This window comes from Solea solea, chromosome 14 (genome assembly GCF_958295425.1).
Source record: "Solea solea chromosome 14, fSolSol10.1, whole genome shotgun sequence".
In the NCBI taxonomy this organism is placed as follows: domain Eukaryota; kingdom Metazoa; phylum Chordata; class Actinopteri; order Pleuronectiformes; family Soleidae; genus Solea; species Solea solea.
In genome coordinates this window covers 12766263-12783406 of record NC_081147.1, presented here as the reverse complement: position 1 = coordinate 12783406, position 17144 = coordinate 12766263, and the positions used below count along the sequence as shown (strand labels likewise).

The 17144-nt window shown below is 40.2% G+C and overlaps 1 protein-coding gene across 2 annotated transcripts in view; it reads right to left on the bottom strand.

The window, feature by feature from the left end:
• The window catches only part of pdlim7 (PDZ and LIM domain 7), a 31287-nt gene extending 14143 nt beyond the window's left edge, over nt 1–17144 (bottom strand). The window contains exons 1-5 of one of the 2 annotated variants that reach the window (XM_058649809.1): nt 16981–17144; nt 14430–14528; nt 6217–6368; nt 1613–1640; nt 526–722 (exon numbers count right to left, since the gene is read on the bottom strand). In XM_058649809.1, the coding sequence (XP_058505792.1) occupies nt 526–722; nt 1613–1640; nt 6217–6368; nt 14430–14528; nt 16981–17010 (506 nt within the window). In that variant the 5' untranslated portion in view covers nt 17011–17144. Of the gene's footprint in view, nt 1–525; nt 723–1612; nt 1641–6216; nt 6369–14429; nt 14529–15379; nt 15540–16980 lie in introns of those variants that run through there. The other variant, XM_058649810.1, reaches the window with a different exon arrangement.

Sequence of the window (17144 nt, the reverse complement as noted above, 5' to 3'; positions counted from 1 at the left end):
GTATTGGATTCTAGTGGTGATCCAGACATGGACTCAGATTCAGGTTTATTTTTCTTTTTGTAAACACAATTGTTAACCTTGTGAGATGGTGGAGTTTTTCATTAACCCAGCTAAAGATGTACTGTACCATTTGCAAAAATCCAATATAGGTCTAAATGACTGTATAGTTTGGTTGAAATTTGGATCAGGATCTGGATGTGAAGCATGAAAACCTTTTTCTCATCCTTTCCAATTTGATTTACAACCTCTAGCTACACCTTGAAAATCTCGTATAGTGACATTCTGACAAACAATTGTGTGATTCCTTTACCTAGCGTCTACATTGACGAGATTGATAACTCTGAAACAGAGCTTTCTAAATTCTTCCTATAGTTCTCTATCCATATATTTATCTGTGACAAAATGACTACTTTGTCTGGAGTGTAAATCTCGAATAATCACATTTAAAAGAGAAACAAATAAACATTAGAACCACATCAGTCATTTTGTGGTTCCAAAGGCAGTAGTGTTTATTTATCCACCTACCCATTGTGCGGCTGCTGCACACTGTCACGGCCCTGTGAGTGCGGAGTGTTAAGTTTGGGCGAGTAGGCAACAGGTTTAATAGCAGGTCCTGTGTTGGCACTAACACCACCTGCTGTAAATGGCCTCGCCATCTTGTTAATGGTTGTGCTGGGGGCAAAGGAGTACTTTGGCTGAAAAGAAGCCGCAGCAAGTGAGTCCTATGAGGGTGTGGAAGAGGGAGACAATGCAGCACAGTGCACAACATGCAGTTAGACATCTCTGACACACAGTAAAAAAAAAAAAAAAAAAGGTCCTTCTGCTGTTGCACAATCCCCAAGCATTGTGTTAGGAAAGCTTCCCATGCAGCCCAATATTTCCCTCATCGTAAAGGATTGCTCTGTGCTGCAGGAGCAGCTCTGTCGAAGCCTGCAGGCTTTTCTCTGCACACAGAGAAAGTGCTAGAAGAAGTGTGAACACAGACATTTTGTTTGTGTTGGCCGTCAGCCAAGGACTGACCAAAGTAATCTGCTACTGCCACTGAAATGAAAATGCTCAAAGTGAGAGATTTTCATATATGACTGACACGATTCACTAATGCGATTCCTCGCCGAGCATGACACACGGACGGCAAAAGGACGGCTACTAAAATGGAACATTGACTTTGCGCGAGCATTATGTTCCAGCTGCCGCACTAAAACAGCATGCAGCACAAAAGCAGTGCGCTACACCATTGTGCCATTCAGACTGTAATCAGCTGGGCAAGTAGCCCTCGAGAGATTGACAGTGAACATAAAAGTATGAGGATTTCTCTGGTATCAGGGATTGTGCAAGGCATAACAAAACAGACCACAAGGAATAAAGAAGAAGAAAAAAAAAACACTCTGTCCAGCAAACATCTCATTTAGCAACTCACTGAGGCTTTGCTAATGCACAGAGCACAGCCTCTGTGTGAGCCTGTCAGGTCAATCAGATGGATTTTAACACAAAGTGACACAACACACTGATGAGGCCAGTTGTGGACAATGATTAAAAGGAAGTTTCACATTTACTTCCCTTTAGTTGAATAGCAAACCATGCAAAAGAACCCAAGTGACAATTACAGGCTTACCTTCTGGTCTCCACCTGCTTTGTAAGTTCTGTGGAAAGAAAAATGAAAGGGACAGTAATTAAGACATAGTTTCATTTAGAAGGGTGAGTGAGCCTCTTTTCAAAAGGTCTTAGTTATTATATTAACTGTTTTTCAGGCTGGACTCAAAAGAGTGACTTATACCTTAGAAAACAGGCATAATAATACAGCATGGTCCTGAATACGAATAGGAACAATCAGTCTTTAGGACCCTATAGTATTTAATGCACTTGGTCCCACTGTTGTGGATTTTGGCACTCTTCCCTTTGGTTAAAACAGCATTTCTACTTTGACTGCACAAACAGCAAGTTTCAGCAAACTGTTAAATGCTTGAGACAGTTTTATTGGAGGTGCTGCAAACAAGCGATGAGATTGGGGATAAAACAAGTCCAGTGTAACCTTCTCATCTAAACAACTTATAGAAACACTGAATGTCCATTAAACTTCTGCAGACACTCTGAACAAACCAAAAACAATGAAGTCTGTGTCAAAGTTTCACCTTTGTTTTCCTGTGTTAACATGTGGTTGGGATAATTGTCTTTAACTGGACACGTTTGCTGAAATTGCTTGTGGTTTAATGGAATCCATGCCTCTCTTAAGCCAAGTCCCTGTCTGCCTATATATCAGCAATTACACTAATCAGCAAGATGGTACAAGCAGCAGACATAATGGGAGAAAAGAAATCAGGCTGTAAAATCACTTCAGTTAGCTCTGTGGTGGCATCATAAACACCCCAAACCTCATTAGTTTTCACATAGCCTTTGACTGTCCACACATTATCCAACACCCTCCTCCCACCACTTATGAATACTGCAGGTGGCACAGTGTTGTGCACCTTTAAACTCTACTCCCAGGATTGACATTATTACTGGAACACCGCAGCAGATAGTTCATTAAAAAGATAAAATATACATGGAGGTGCTACAATGCTAATGGCTCCTTAAACAACTTTATATAAAGCAATTCCACCCCACTGTTTGCATGACACACCGAGCAACAATAAGGTTAAGAAAGACTAAACTGGCGCTGCGGTCGCCCTCATTGTTTCAGAGCACAATCGCACACAAAACACAGGCTTCCTGTGAAGCAGTGCATTGTCACTGCCTGTTTAAGACATTTAGCATTTAAGACAGGATGACAACAGGGCTGAATGGACACAGAGAGAGGACCAGAGGAAGACTGACATGTCTGTGCATGTCACATTTCTGGAGGACAAGTAAATGTGACTTTCACAGTAACCTACAGTTTGATGACAGCTGCTCTGGTTCTCCGTTTACTCTGGCAAACTCAACCGCAACGAACAAACATGGACTTGATTAAGTCATCGCTGCACGGAATAAGTTGCCTGCACTGAGTTTGACCTGCACTGAAACAAAACATGCACACTATATGAGATCATTTCCTGCCTGATTTCATGGGTCATTTTAGATGATGCATGTTTAGCTTTTCAAGCTGATTGCAGATGAAATGTGAAGTTTCTCTATGGGGGCAAAAAAAATTAAAATAATAATCCCATGATAATGTTACCGACATTGCACAGATCCCCAACGTACTTAACCTACAGCCACAACCCTCCTGGCCATGATCATTGGTTTTTGAACAACATGAGGCACTAAACCAAGCAGTAGGCTGTATCTTTTCATTGTGCAGCTGTCCTCCTCTCTTTCACATAAAAAGAAACAGTGGGTCGCAGCCAAGACACGAGTAAATAAAACTGGCAATAGATCCTCTCTGATAAGTGTTTCATGAGAACAATACTTGCTTGTCTTACAGTACAATAACAATATGAGAGGGAGAGATGAAGAAAGGAGACTGGGGATTCAAGGGGAAGGGAGTCAAAAAAAAAAAAAGAAAAGAGCAAGAGAATGTGAAATGTTTACAATAGCGGCACTCGAAAAAGGAGATGAGAGATAGAGGAGAGCCAAACCACAGAATACAGGGAGATTAAGGCTGCTCTTAAGTAAACACGCTGGCTTATTACAGGTCGATAAAATATTACACCACTTCTAACCCTGTGTATTAAAGGTGAAAGAATAAAGCAGCATTTTATTAACTCGAGTTATGACTTGCATTTTAAAAACACACGGTAACAACAATGTCTGCCATAAATGTTCTCTTCTCTGGACAGATCCTGTCAGACAGACAGGAGACACATCTGGCTCACGTATGACAAATGACTAACCCTCATCTTTCCTTCAGCCTGATGTCACCACCAAAATTCTTATCCACTCCCAACTGTCTCTTCTTTTTTTTTTTTTTGGTTCTTTCCTTTTCCTTCTTCACTCAAACTCACCCGTGAGACTACTGTTCTCTCTCCCTCACACTCCTTTTAAGGCATTTAGTGGGTCGGAGTACAGTGTGTGACTTCTATCTGCAGCAGGCAAAAAAAAAACAAAACTGCAACTTCAGCAGTGTGTTTCGTTGACTGAAACTGAATTGTAGCCCTTTTTCTCGCAAGGAAAACAATCTTAAAGCTCTCAACCAGATCCAGTAACTGCTGTGCTAATAACCTGCTGCAATATTTACTTATATTAAACCACATATTACACACAGGATTACTGAGGAAGTTAGTCTATGAAGCAGCTGCTTAACATGGTCTTCCCTGCATCTTCCTTTCCCTCTCTTCCTATCATCATCCCTCTCACCCTTCTCAAGCAAAAACTGATAAAGTAGTTTCATCTTCACTCCTTTATCAGAACACGCTATGTCTCGATATTGACAAACACTTACTGTTCTCTCCCACATTGATTTTGTGTTAGTGCTGCAACTAAGGGCAACTTATTATTATAGATTTGTCCACCATACATTTTGTAAATTAATATGACTTTATTATATGAAGTGTCTAAAACCTGAAAGTCTGCAAATATCTTTATATTAATGTATGATAAACAAAATCTAATCTACACATTTGAGAATTTGACTAATCTTTGTCAATTTTATCTAAACAATTAAAGACATAAAAAAGACACAAACTTCCTGTCTCTAAATGTGGCAAAAAGCTCAGTCAATATATTTAAATAGGGGAAATCAGGAACGAATGGATCCACAGGATTTAGCAGAGAAATCCATGCTGCATGAATGTCTCTGAATCGAAGACTATTATTCACTTTGGTCCCAGCTCTATTTCCATCTGGAAAGTAATAGAAAAGACATGTGGCTGTTCTGATTCAACAAACTAAGTGAACAAAGCACATTTGTCAGAACTTAACAGCTGAGTCTCTTGGCAGAAAACAACAGAAGGAACTGGATGTGAAAATAGCTCTGTTACAGCTGTGATCACAACCTCTACACTTACGAGTATCACAGACTTAAAATGAGTCCCTTGACAGCAGCAAGGCACATCTTTATTACTTAGCAAGTCAATAGCTCCTCGTTTCTGAAGGCTTTAGACTCTTGAATGGTTTCATTGCCGGTTTCTCTGGGAGACAATCTTTTCCTTGTAATTAAGCTTCAGAGGAAAACATATTCACTTGCAGTCTAGAGTGATATTTTATCAGCCAGGAATGTCTGGCACTAGCTATGTGGGCAGGTATGAGTGCTGCCTTGTACTGTATGAACAACAGCATGTTTTTAATCTGAAGACACCATTTGCAACGTGTCACGGAGCCGAGGCATGATACAAGGTTACCATGGCTCCTATGAAAATGGGTTTTCACCTGATCAAAGGCTAGAATATCAGCCTGACAGCAGTCGGCTTGCAGACTATTTCTCTGCTACTCCTGCTTCTTCAGGATGAAAGGCAGAAAAAGGACTGTAATACTACACTCCAAAAAATAATTCCGCTAATATCACACTCCTTGTTAATTACCTCTTGCAAGACGGTTGTTTTTACCCGAGGTTAGTCCCTTTGTGAGCAGCATAACTCAAAAACAATAAGTCAGTTTTTACTTCTTCTTAATGGCACAACAGAGAAATGATTCATTTTTGAGAAACTGATGGACAGTTTCTTTTCAAATGAGAAGATGTTTTAAATCTGCATCTAGACTTTAATTGGCTTTATAATAAATATAACAAAAAAATAAGGTGCCGACACATGGTGGTATAGCCATTAAGTTAGTAATCATTTAACTCGCTATAAGCAAAATGGCATCATATTTGATATGCGCACAAATTTAAATACAACTGAAAAAATTGCACGAGTCACAGCAAGATTATGACAAACTTGTGTACAAAAATTGCAGTTGAAAAACTGAAATTTGCACCGTGACAAATGTGACAGGAGGGAATAGTTGAAAAAAAATTAATCAAAATCTGTTCTGTCAAAGAAACAGTATCCGGAAACCACCGCCTCAGCAGAATTAATTACACCGCCTGTCAGGTTTGAAACTTATTTTAACTGGAGTTATATTTGAGCAAATCTCATAGTGACTCAAGCATCAGTTAAGAAAAATAATGGAATGTGTATAAATATGTTTTGCAACCATATGTCATACTGGGGCCAAGGACACTACGCTATCTCAGTTTTTTTCCAAAGAAAGAATAAAGGAGAAAGTTTACTTTGCTGATTTATGCTGCTGACCAAGATAAAAAAGGGAGGGTGAGTGATCGTGGAGGTTTGCTGCATCATGCACCACCAGGTGACTTACTTGCTGAGGGTGAGTTTGAGGGAGTCTGCCTCTGCTCTAATCTTGTTTTGTGCCTCAACATGAGTCATGTCCTCTGCATTGGAGTCAGCGATGGACACCACCCAGTCTCCCACACCAACACCAGCCTGAGCAGCCTTGCCCCCCGGAGTCAGCTGGAAGAAAAGAAGAGACAAGGACCAAAGTGCAAGTTTACTAAATGAAAAGAAAACAAAAAAAACAACAACAAAAAAAACACAAAACTGGCAAACAATGAATTGATTCAATTAAATATAGGGCTGTCAAAAGGGTTCAAAACAACAAGAATAGATTCCACTTGAGTGAATGTTAAAGAAACCACTTGATTGTAATTCTTAATGGACAGAAAACAACATTGAAACATTAAAGTGTGTGTGTGCAATGCATAAACATTCTATCAATACATATTGAACCACTTCTCTGTTGCAGTTGAAGAAAGTTATATCATGATATATATTGTTAGCGATTTAGAAATGTTACCAGCATCAAGCAAGTCGTGCTTTTGCCCACATTTGTTTGTCTCTTTGTCTGTAAGCAGCTCAGATCAATAAGTATAGAGCAGACTTTTATGAAACCATTTTTGGGGAATATATTCCATGGAAAGAAATGTCAGATTTTGGTGAAGATCGAAATACAGAAACTGAGTTATCTTGGTGGAGGTGTGAGTCGTCTTGTGCGCGTTCTCGAGTTTGTCATTTGTTTTCCCTAGATTTGTTTGAACTTTTCTGCAGAGGTGAACTGCTTATGGAACTGGTATGGTTGTTCATCTTCATATGGAACTGTAACTCATTTAAAAAAACAAGTAAGATAAGACAACTGTTTAGATTCATAATGCATGGGGTTTTACATAATGGTAATGTAAGGATGGGGGACTAATAAGTGAAAAGAAATATGTACTATACATTACTTAATTTGCATTACTTGTATTTTCTGTTTATTTTTTATTAATATACACAGTGCATAACGACTTATTAGACTAACACTCAAAGCCACAGCTGCTCTAAATTAACAGCATTAACACAATATCATTTTTTATGTTTCTGTAATGGATAATACATAAGCTCTTTAACCAAAATTACATTTGTAATGCTAAAACATAATTAAGTTCATGGATTATTGTTATCCATGAATTTTCAAGTGTAGTGTTTTACAAAAAAAACAGAGAAAATAGTAAAGCACATTATCATTTCTTGATTAAGATGTCAAATTGTAGTTATTTACTTGCATTCCTAAATAGAAAAAACAGTGGATTCAATTTATTTGCCAAAATAATTAGTTTTGAACAAGTTTTTGAAAGATTTCTAATATATTTGTTTTCTCGTTTTTATAACAGGTGGTCTAATGTGTTTGAGATCACTCATTCATTCATTCATTCAAAAGACGTATTACTGATTTTTTTATCCTAGTAACCATGTCATGTTTCAAACACTGTTGGAAAAAGCCCAACTTTAATACATAATAATACGTATGGATATGTACATAAAGGATAGCTCTAAGGAAATCCAATGCAAGAAATCCAAAACACTTAAGTGGTGTTTCCTTGAATTTGCTGCTCTGTATGTTAACAACACTTAATAATCAACTCGGAGGAGTCTCCGTGTCTGGATCTGACAAGCCAGTCGAGATATTTCACTCAACACGACCAGAAACAGGCATTATATGTCATCATGATATCATCAGTCATCAGCGTATAATTTAGTACAGATGGAACTCACTGAAAGCCGCATACACAAACCATATGTTGGACTGAGTCACACCGTTACTTACGGGAACAAACCCTCTGCTTCCCCCCCCCCACAACTGAGACAGGTAAGTCATGACCTGTTTCACTGACAATAGTGAGACATCACCTTGTTGTTCACACTCTGCAGACACAATGAGTCAGAGCAAAGGAGGTGAAAGGTTACCAACAGCAGGAGCAAACCCCAGTCTGTAATGATAGTTTCCCCATGTCCTCTGAAACCACAAACATACACAGTGGCAATGTCACGTCATGTTTAGCGAGGGCTTAGTCAGCTTGCCCATGCAGCTTAATAAAATTCCAGACTGGTGTCAATTTGTCAGATAACTAAGTACAAAGTGTTGAGCATCTGATAAGGGAGCGAGTGGTGGGATTTCTGGCTAAAACCCTATTAGGATTACTATGTGATGTCACTGATCCCTGCAAATGTTAGCTCATCAAAAACTCAGAGGACTCAGCGGTTCAATCGATAGTTTTCTGCCATGTTCAGCTGAGCTATCACAATATGCCACTTTGATTCTGCACATTAAACATAAACATAGGTAATAGGCTCTGTAAAATGATGACAGTTCAGGTTGAGAAAACGACTCGGCACCCCACAAAGAAAACTGCCTTGAATCAAAACATGGCAAAGATAAAAATAGGAGGGAATGCATTCCTCAGAAGCAATCCAAGCTACACTTATTTTACAGCCCGACTTCAAACATCACTTTGACTGCCTTTGATTCATATGACTGGAAGCAATTAAAATAAGTAAAAAAAGAAATGTCCAGTTTAGAAATGAATTCAAAATAAAAAAAATGTCTTTTAACAGATTACACTACAGAGAAACACATCTACGATACGAACATGTGACCTATTCTGAAAAGGGGAGACGCTCTGGCACCACACCAGCGAGGCTGACTGCACAGAGCTGCAGTCCTGCCCCCGTTTTATTAGATATACAGGCTAGTAAAACTTAAGCACCTAAAGAACATGCAACAATTATTTCGTTAGCTTTAAACAACAACGTATCCGATTAGTCTTAGCTACAGAAGCACCTTCAAAGCCTCAAGGGAGCTGTACTTGTTAAACAGCAACACATTAAAAAAGTCTTTAATCTCTGAAAAAGGAAAAGACTTGGACATGGACAGAAACACAACCTATTTTAAAGAGAGAAAATTGAATTAAACACAATTAATCTAAATTGCAGTACATTAATAAAATGCTAATGTGTAGGAACATTCAGTTGTGGGATGACTTTCAAATTGCAGCTGTCAGATCTAAACCTATCAAACACCTATGGGAGATTTTAGAGCAACCTGTGAGACAGTGATCTACAACACTATCATCTAAAACTGGGTAAGTTGGGTGATGTAGGGGGTACGCGAAGACAAAAACAACAACGAGTGTGCAGGAGTAGGGGGTACATGGCTGAAGGTCAAATGTCTGGCGGGGTACGGGACTGTGCAAAGTTTGAGAACCACTGATCTAAACCATACGACTCTATCCACACAGAAACCGAACAAAACATTAAACAATCTTTCTCTTAGTCGTTTTTGAAAATGTTTCCCATCGTTTTAGGAAATGTCTCCATCCACAAGGAACACTCCCCCCCCACCCCCAAACGACTGAATGTGTATCGCGTTTGAAGACCGACGTCATCGCTCCAGTAGAGTTTCACAGGCTTGCAGAATCTAATCTAAGACATCAGACGGTGAAGCTGCTCCGGAGGCTCATGGGAGCTCCTGACATCACACCTACATATTTACCTGCACAGTCGACCTCTAAACGTCAGGTGAGAAACCAAGGAGAAAATAATATAAGAATACAGAAGAGCTGCAGGGTCGTATGTGTATCCGTGTGAGCCGAGCTACTGACGGACACAAACACCTGTGCTCCTGGCTCAGGTTCAGAGTGCAGCTGCTCCCTCACTTGAGAAGGCAGCCATTAAAGTTGCTGTGCTCAGTCCTTTGGGCTGGTAGGAGGCCGGCGGAAACCTTACACCTCCCCGGCCGTTTGTCAATACGACGGAGGACAGTGGAAAACATGTTCTTGAATGAAACGCACCGCACTGTGCCTCACAACAGCCAGAGATAAAACACGACAGTGCGGTCATGATGTATGATGACATCGCGTTGCAGGGTCAGCAACTCTGTTCCACCCACTCGGCACTCGGGAAGTCATCTCACCCTGCTGTGAATTATTTTGTGCAAATATGATTGGACCTTGCTTCATAGCAGTAGTAAGAGGTTCACAACCACTGTGTTAGCTTCGTAACCCGTTTCATAGCCTTTTGGCACAGCACCATAGCAGTGCTCCCCTGGTAAGCTATCATATTTCAAAGAATTAGCCAGCCTTTCAAAATGCAATATCTTGAATTCTCTTCTGAAGTGCTTCCCGTCACTGACCCTTGACGTGAGCCAAGACCTCTCGCTCTCTTACGTTATTCTCAGCTGGATATTCTCTTTTTTTGGTTAAACTAATAATGCACAAGCTTTTATGTACAGCTGTGGATATACTGGACTTGTAATTCTGCACCAGCTCACTTTTATCCTTTCCATGGCTATTTGGGGGCCATGAGACAGGCTGTCCTTACATCACTCACACAGCACAGCTGATGCAAAGCCATAAATATCCCTCTGAGAAATGGAAATTTAAACCTTCGAGTATGTGTTCTCCTCGTTACGACTGCAGTGGAACACCTAGCACCAACTCACCTTAAAACACTGCAGCAACATAAGACAAGCCACACAGGAAATGCCCCCTGTGTGTAATCCATCATTAAAGCACTGCATTATTAATTCAAACCTCGAAACAAGGGCCCTTTTCCCTGTGTTTGTGAGTGAGGGAGCGAGAGTGTGATGATGTTTGAGAGACTACCGGAGCAACAGATGGCTCACAAGTCTGACAAAGACACAGACAAACATGTATACATGACTCGTTGACACATCCAGCTGTGACGGCGGTGGAGAGTCTCCCTACTCGCTGATTGACATGACATCATCTGTATTTTTCTGTGAACAACCGATTTCAGTCGTGTGTCAACAGAAAGCAGATGGTGCTCAGGAGGCTGTTATTGTATCATAATGTTTATGGAATCACAGTGGTACAGCATCTGGGGCAGATATGTGAAGGAACACCTCAACAAGGCAGTTTAAGGGCTGACCCAGAGTGTAGTGAGCTCAACTGGAACAGAGTTACAACGACATCTTGCTTCCTTAATTTTACTCCTTTCCTGTTGAAACAGGATGTAATTAAACTTAAAGAAGACTACAATCCTCGCAGAAAACAAAGCAAGGCACCAACATAAAGAATGCATGGAAAATGGTGAAGGCAGCGCAGGCAGTTTCTGACGGCAGGATCAAACTCACATCGACTTAAAGGGCGGCCTTAAGATTTTCAGCAGTCAGCTTTTAAAAGAGAAGAAGAAGATCGTGTGGCAGCTGCCTACTGGATGCGAGTTTAACCCATGGTTGACCCGTTTATGCCAAATCGCTGTCCAAGGATAATCCTTTTACAAACACAGTATTTCTACAAACTAATACCATTCCCATGATCATAGAAATACATTTGACAATGACAAAAAAAGTCAGTTTCTTGGCTTAAAAGGAAACTTCACTGACAATTTCCCCTATATATAGATCTGTCATGGTTAATCCTCCTTTAAAAAAAAACATTTTGCATTACTTTGGAGGAGTTTTATCAAAATAACCTTGGTAATGTCAATGAGGTTATCTCAACTTAAAGCTACAAACGAAGGATATACAATGGTAATTTAAATGATTATTTAGTTTTTAAAGGGGCATAATGTAAAGTAAAAAAGAGAAAACCACCATTTCTCTTTTTTTCTTCCTTCTTAACAGGATGGGAAACTCTCCAGGTTAGAAATATTTATGAATCTAGTAAAAAATAAAAAGACTGAACAGTAGCCGAGTCCCAGAAGTTGGGACAACAATGGGAAAAAGTGTCATAAGTTATCAACATAGTTTTTCAGTTGATGAATGGCTTAATTCATGTTATGCCGGGTCAAACTGTTACTTTTTCTTTCACAGAGACTTAACACTTAGTCTTGGCAAACTCGCCGTTCCTCTGAACTCACTGGAAAAGTATTCCAGTGAGAGTGGGGGAGTCCATCATATGGATGGGAAAAGTGAGTGTGGAAGACATATTGGACAGAGAAATGAGACAAGAGGATTGTCTGTTGGCAGCCACAGGGTGGACACGAGAACAATCTCAGGAATGCTGAGAAAACATAGCTTTTCCATGCTCGCAGACAGAGGAGGAAGGAAAGGAAACATGAGCATTCCTAGAGCAAGGAAACTAACTGACGCACACACACACAAGGAGAAGATAACAAGTCACAGACACACAACTTTACAAATCAATAAAAGATTATGAAAATCCTCCAGTCACTTAGGTTAATAAATAAATATAAAGTTATTGATGATAACAATGAGCACTAAATAAATCCAGTCAAATGATCATGTAATCTTGATCCTTCCTGGCTTATGTCTCACTGTCTCTTTGCCTTAGAGGCTTTTGTCCTGTCACTCCACATGTTCATCACCATGTAATCATTGTGAGGGCTGAGATAGTTATCTCATCAGTTACATGCCTGTGAAGAAAGACCACCCATTAATTCCATCCAGTGTAAGCCCGATGAGTGCAATGCATGCATGACTTTTTCTTCCTGTTACTAAGGGATACTGTATATCTTTGAGCTTTATGTCCCCTTGTTGGGCTGTTTTCATCCACTGTGACTGTGTGTGATTCACCAGGTAGGGTTTTATGACGATCTAGAGGAGGACTAAGAGTCTCTGAAAGGTAAAAGAGAGAAAACCTGTCGCATATTTATAATTCCTGTACTCCGAGGCCTGCCTGAAACATGCCACAATATTAGCCACTGACCAATTGTTAAACATAGAAATACTGTGGGGGTTTTTCCACATGAGCAGGAGAAAGATTATCAATCTTACAGCAAACCGCTTTAACCTGGGTCAGACAAAATAAATGGAGAGGCTGGTACATTGGTACACATACAGCAGTGTCTCTCACGTACGCACCTGGATTGCAGAAAAACTGGCCTCCTACACAGGCTGATTAATCAAGACAATTCACCAACAACTAATGACTCACCTATTGACATTCTACCTATCTAGATGAAAAATCCTGCGAAGTTAAACCCTGTATCCTGTTTTATTTAGGGCCATTTGTCAAATTATTTATTTGTCAGAGTGTTTTTTTATGGGTAAAAAAAAAACAACAAAAAAAAAACATGCGTGTCTTCAAGATCAAAAGGAAACATTGTGTTTCTGACTGTGAAGGGTCAGTGATAACTGCTGCCCTCACTGCAGGATTATACACCTCAGAGTGATGCTGTACTTTGATACCAACACACTGTTTATTCTACACCGTCAACGAACCAAAGCGAGACACAATAGGTCATCGTCTGATGGCTGCTTTTCATCTAAATGTTCCATCATAATTATGGACTATGTTTAACAAATGAATTAAGGATAGGCGGCAGCACAGATAAATGTTAACTACACGGGATTTAAATGACTGAGAGTATGTGGGGGCACATGGGAGGATAAGATGAATGCTATGTAATTACCTATCAACACCCAATTACTTTGGAAATAGGACATTGTAAATCTTTTACAGAACACATGAATTAATAAAAGTGAATCAGTCCAACATTTATAGATCACACCGGCCTCTTTAGTTGCAGTATAACAATGACGATGGAGAATGGGTGTATAATTAAATGTGTGCGTGTGCAATAGCTGGCAGCAAAGCTGGAATGATTTTATGCTTGCGCATACATGTGTGACTGCAAGTGCAAGACTGTGTGTGTTTGCGAGGCAAAGCAGCGCAGTACTTATAAGGCCTGGAAAGTGGTTGCTGCTCTCCACAATAGCAACAATAGTTTATTTGAAAATGTATTCAGTGAAGGGGTAATGACCTAACATGGCGAGTAGATACTGCGCCGCAAGACAAGTGACAGTGTGTCATTGTGACCTGTGAATACTCTTAATGCAGAGCCCGGATGAGACTTTGCACCATAAAATGGGACTGATATGAAAATGAACACCTCATTCTGAAGACAAAACCCCTATAATATGCCAGTGTAACAAATGAGAGACGACATGCAGACTCAGGTGGGGTCATTACAGTATACTGCACCCAAGCTTGTACTGAAGCACTGAGCAGACTTAATAGGCCAAGGTTTTTAATCCAAAAGCATATATGAATTAAAATAAAACACTTTACAAGATGATATTTAGGTTTTTAATTCTATTATTATCTATGTCTTGGAGAGTGGATGCTTCTGTGTGAGCTGCAGGATATTTGAATTTCTCCCATCTATCTATCTATCTATCTATCTATCTATCTATCTATCTATCTATAGTACAAAGAGCACAGTGATCAGAGAGGAAGAGAGGTACAAAAGGGAATAAAAACTGTTTCTTACTCTTGACACGGTGAGGGGCATGCTGAAGTCCTTGCCACCCTGCAGCCTGAAGCCCCAGGGCGCAGGGCCGCTGAGGGTTACGGAGTATACGTCCATAGCCTTGAGGAAGAAAAAGGAGGAAACAGTGTCTAAATTAAGTCAAACTCCAAACATTTGTTTTTCCATTCAGTCTGCTCGTTGTTTGCATTTATCTCACACAAACATACGTTCAGTGTATGGATTAAAACTTGAAATACCTTCCGTTTTAAGAACAACCATGTTTCATAAAAATGTTAAACGTTTCCTTTGGTATAAATAATGAATTTCTCTTTTTGAACAAGGCACAAGACAATAAAATACCAGTGGTCCTCTTAGGACACAACAGCGTAACATTCATCAACACACAAACGAATGGTTTGTCATGCACTGCAAAATAATGTGAGGAGAGCATTTATACACAGGCCCAGTTTTGAGCGTACCAAAGTTTACTAGCATTACAAATGAGCAGTATAGAAAACAGCATCATAAATCACCTGGGCATTAAGAACAGCTGCAATATTCAACAATTAGTTGTTTTCCCTCAGTGAGTGGGAACAGGAAACTCCTTTTAACCACTTCATCATTTATTCATTAAAAGTAATCAAACACAGGCCTATTTTGCTAAATTATATTTTATAAAAAAACTTGCCCTAATATTTTTTAAATTAACATAATTACTACAGCTGTGCAACCATGACAACAGTGCGACCATCTGACCAGGGCTAGTATTGACAGTGGATGGCATGGCACTAAATAGCCAGTTCATTTTAAGAACCAAAAGTAACATGAGACATGTGGCTATGTCACTTGCGTTTGCTGGTGAGTTACCCTGTACCTGCAGCCCAACTCCCGCCCTCTCTTAACCCACCTCAACCCAACCAGGTGTCATTGCCCTTCACGACACACCCGACACGCCACCAGGCCTAACCTACCTTGTCCTCAAGGGCCGGCCACTAGCCCGAACCTAGGAGAGAGCTAGAGAGTCAGTACGCTGGGGCAAGCAGATTCTCTCTCTGTTGGCAAACCCTATTCCTCCTCGACACTGTCTGTGACACAGGCAAGCCCGAGCCTCTCCTCGCTCCTCAGAGGCTATATAAGGAATGTAAAACTACACCAAACTATTTCAGCCCAACACCCACATGAGTCACAGAGCGAGGGGGGGTTGGTGGAGGAGGACGGAGAGAGGCAACATCAACTACTCCTATATTCTGGCAAAAGTCGACTGCATGAAAGTAAACGTATATACGGAGGCTATAGATTTAAAGTGCAGTAAAGCAGCAGCAGCAGCAGCAGCAGCAGCAGCCGGTGGCAGTGAACACAAGTCCAGTACAACTCATTGACCTCTGCATTCTTTCTGGAGGGCATGGAACACAGTGCAACTAAACCAGCAATTACATTATGTTAACATCAAATGAGCTCACTTACAGAGAGAATATAATTTAAAACAGGGGTGTGGTTACACTGAAAAAAGGGCAAATGGTTCTTGTCTAAAATAGTATAAAGCTACCAGCCAAGCATGCCAAGTATCTCTTCTGCTAAGCTAATGAAATCCCCCTCAAGAATTTTCATTTCTTTTCAATTAACACACTTTTGTCAACACTCCCCAGATTATACACAGGCAACACTTAATTACCTACACTTGGATCCGTTTACTGCCACTTCCCTCATGCTTGGATAAAGTCCAGAAGAAAAGAAAATCAATCACAAACTGCCTGAGAAAATAAAATGGTAAAATCCATAGTGGCAACAGATGATGCGAGTTAGATATTACAGAGTTGTGACAACAGTTGGTTTAATATTAGTTGTTTTAAAGGCAGTGGGTGGAACGTGAATTAGAGTTTAATAAAAAACAACACTCTCTTGAACCAAGACAAGACAACATGTACATTACTCAGTAAAGTGATGTTAATGGTCTTGCTATTTATACTTCCCAATGGTGTCACTATACACTTTCTATAGGAACTCCTGATGATTGGATTACAAGCTGGTTTAGTTTATTTATTTCGTTTTTTTCTTTGTATTATTGTAATTTAGCAATTTGAACTATGCTTTTATTTTATTACTCACTTTGGTGTTTTTGAATGCACTCAAAAGGCACAGCACAATCACAATTAACTGCTTGGATATTCGCTCTTATTTTCTGACTCTCATGCTGCACAACTATGAGCTTATATAGTTTACTTTGTAATCACATCAACGGGTCCAAGATAATAATCAGCACTAGTTAATTAAGGGATACAGTCTCGTATCACTTCTGCGCAGCTCCAGAAAATTCCACCCTCACAACTGAAGGAGGAGGAAACTGAATGAGAAAAGGAGGAAAAAAACAACAAAGTTGACCAAACTCTCGGCTCTTGCGAAGTAGTTTGCACCGCTTCACATGTAAAAACAGCCAAACTGACCCCTTTACAATGTGGAGCACACAACGCCGCCTATTCATAAAGTCACACTGTGGAAGAAAAGTTGCCTTTTAGAAGTTAACACCCCGCACAAAGGAATGCGTTCAGACGTCTGAACAAACTAATCAGCTCACCTCCGGTGCTTCCGTGTGATCGCCAGACATCACGAATCCGTCTACCGCACAGAGAAGTCGGTCTTTGGGAAGAAGGCTAACTGTCGGACTTCCTTAAAGCGTCAGGAAGCCACCGTGGATCCCCTCAGTGAGCAGCAGCAGGATCATACCCTCAAACTCTCTTT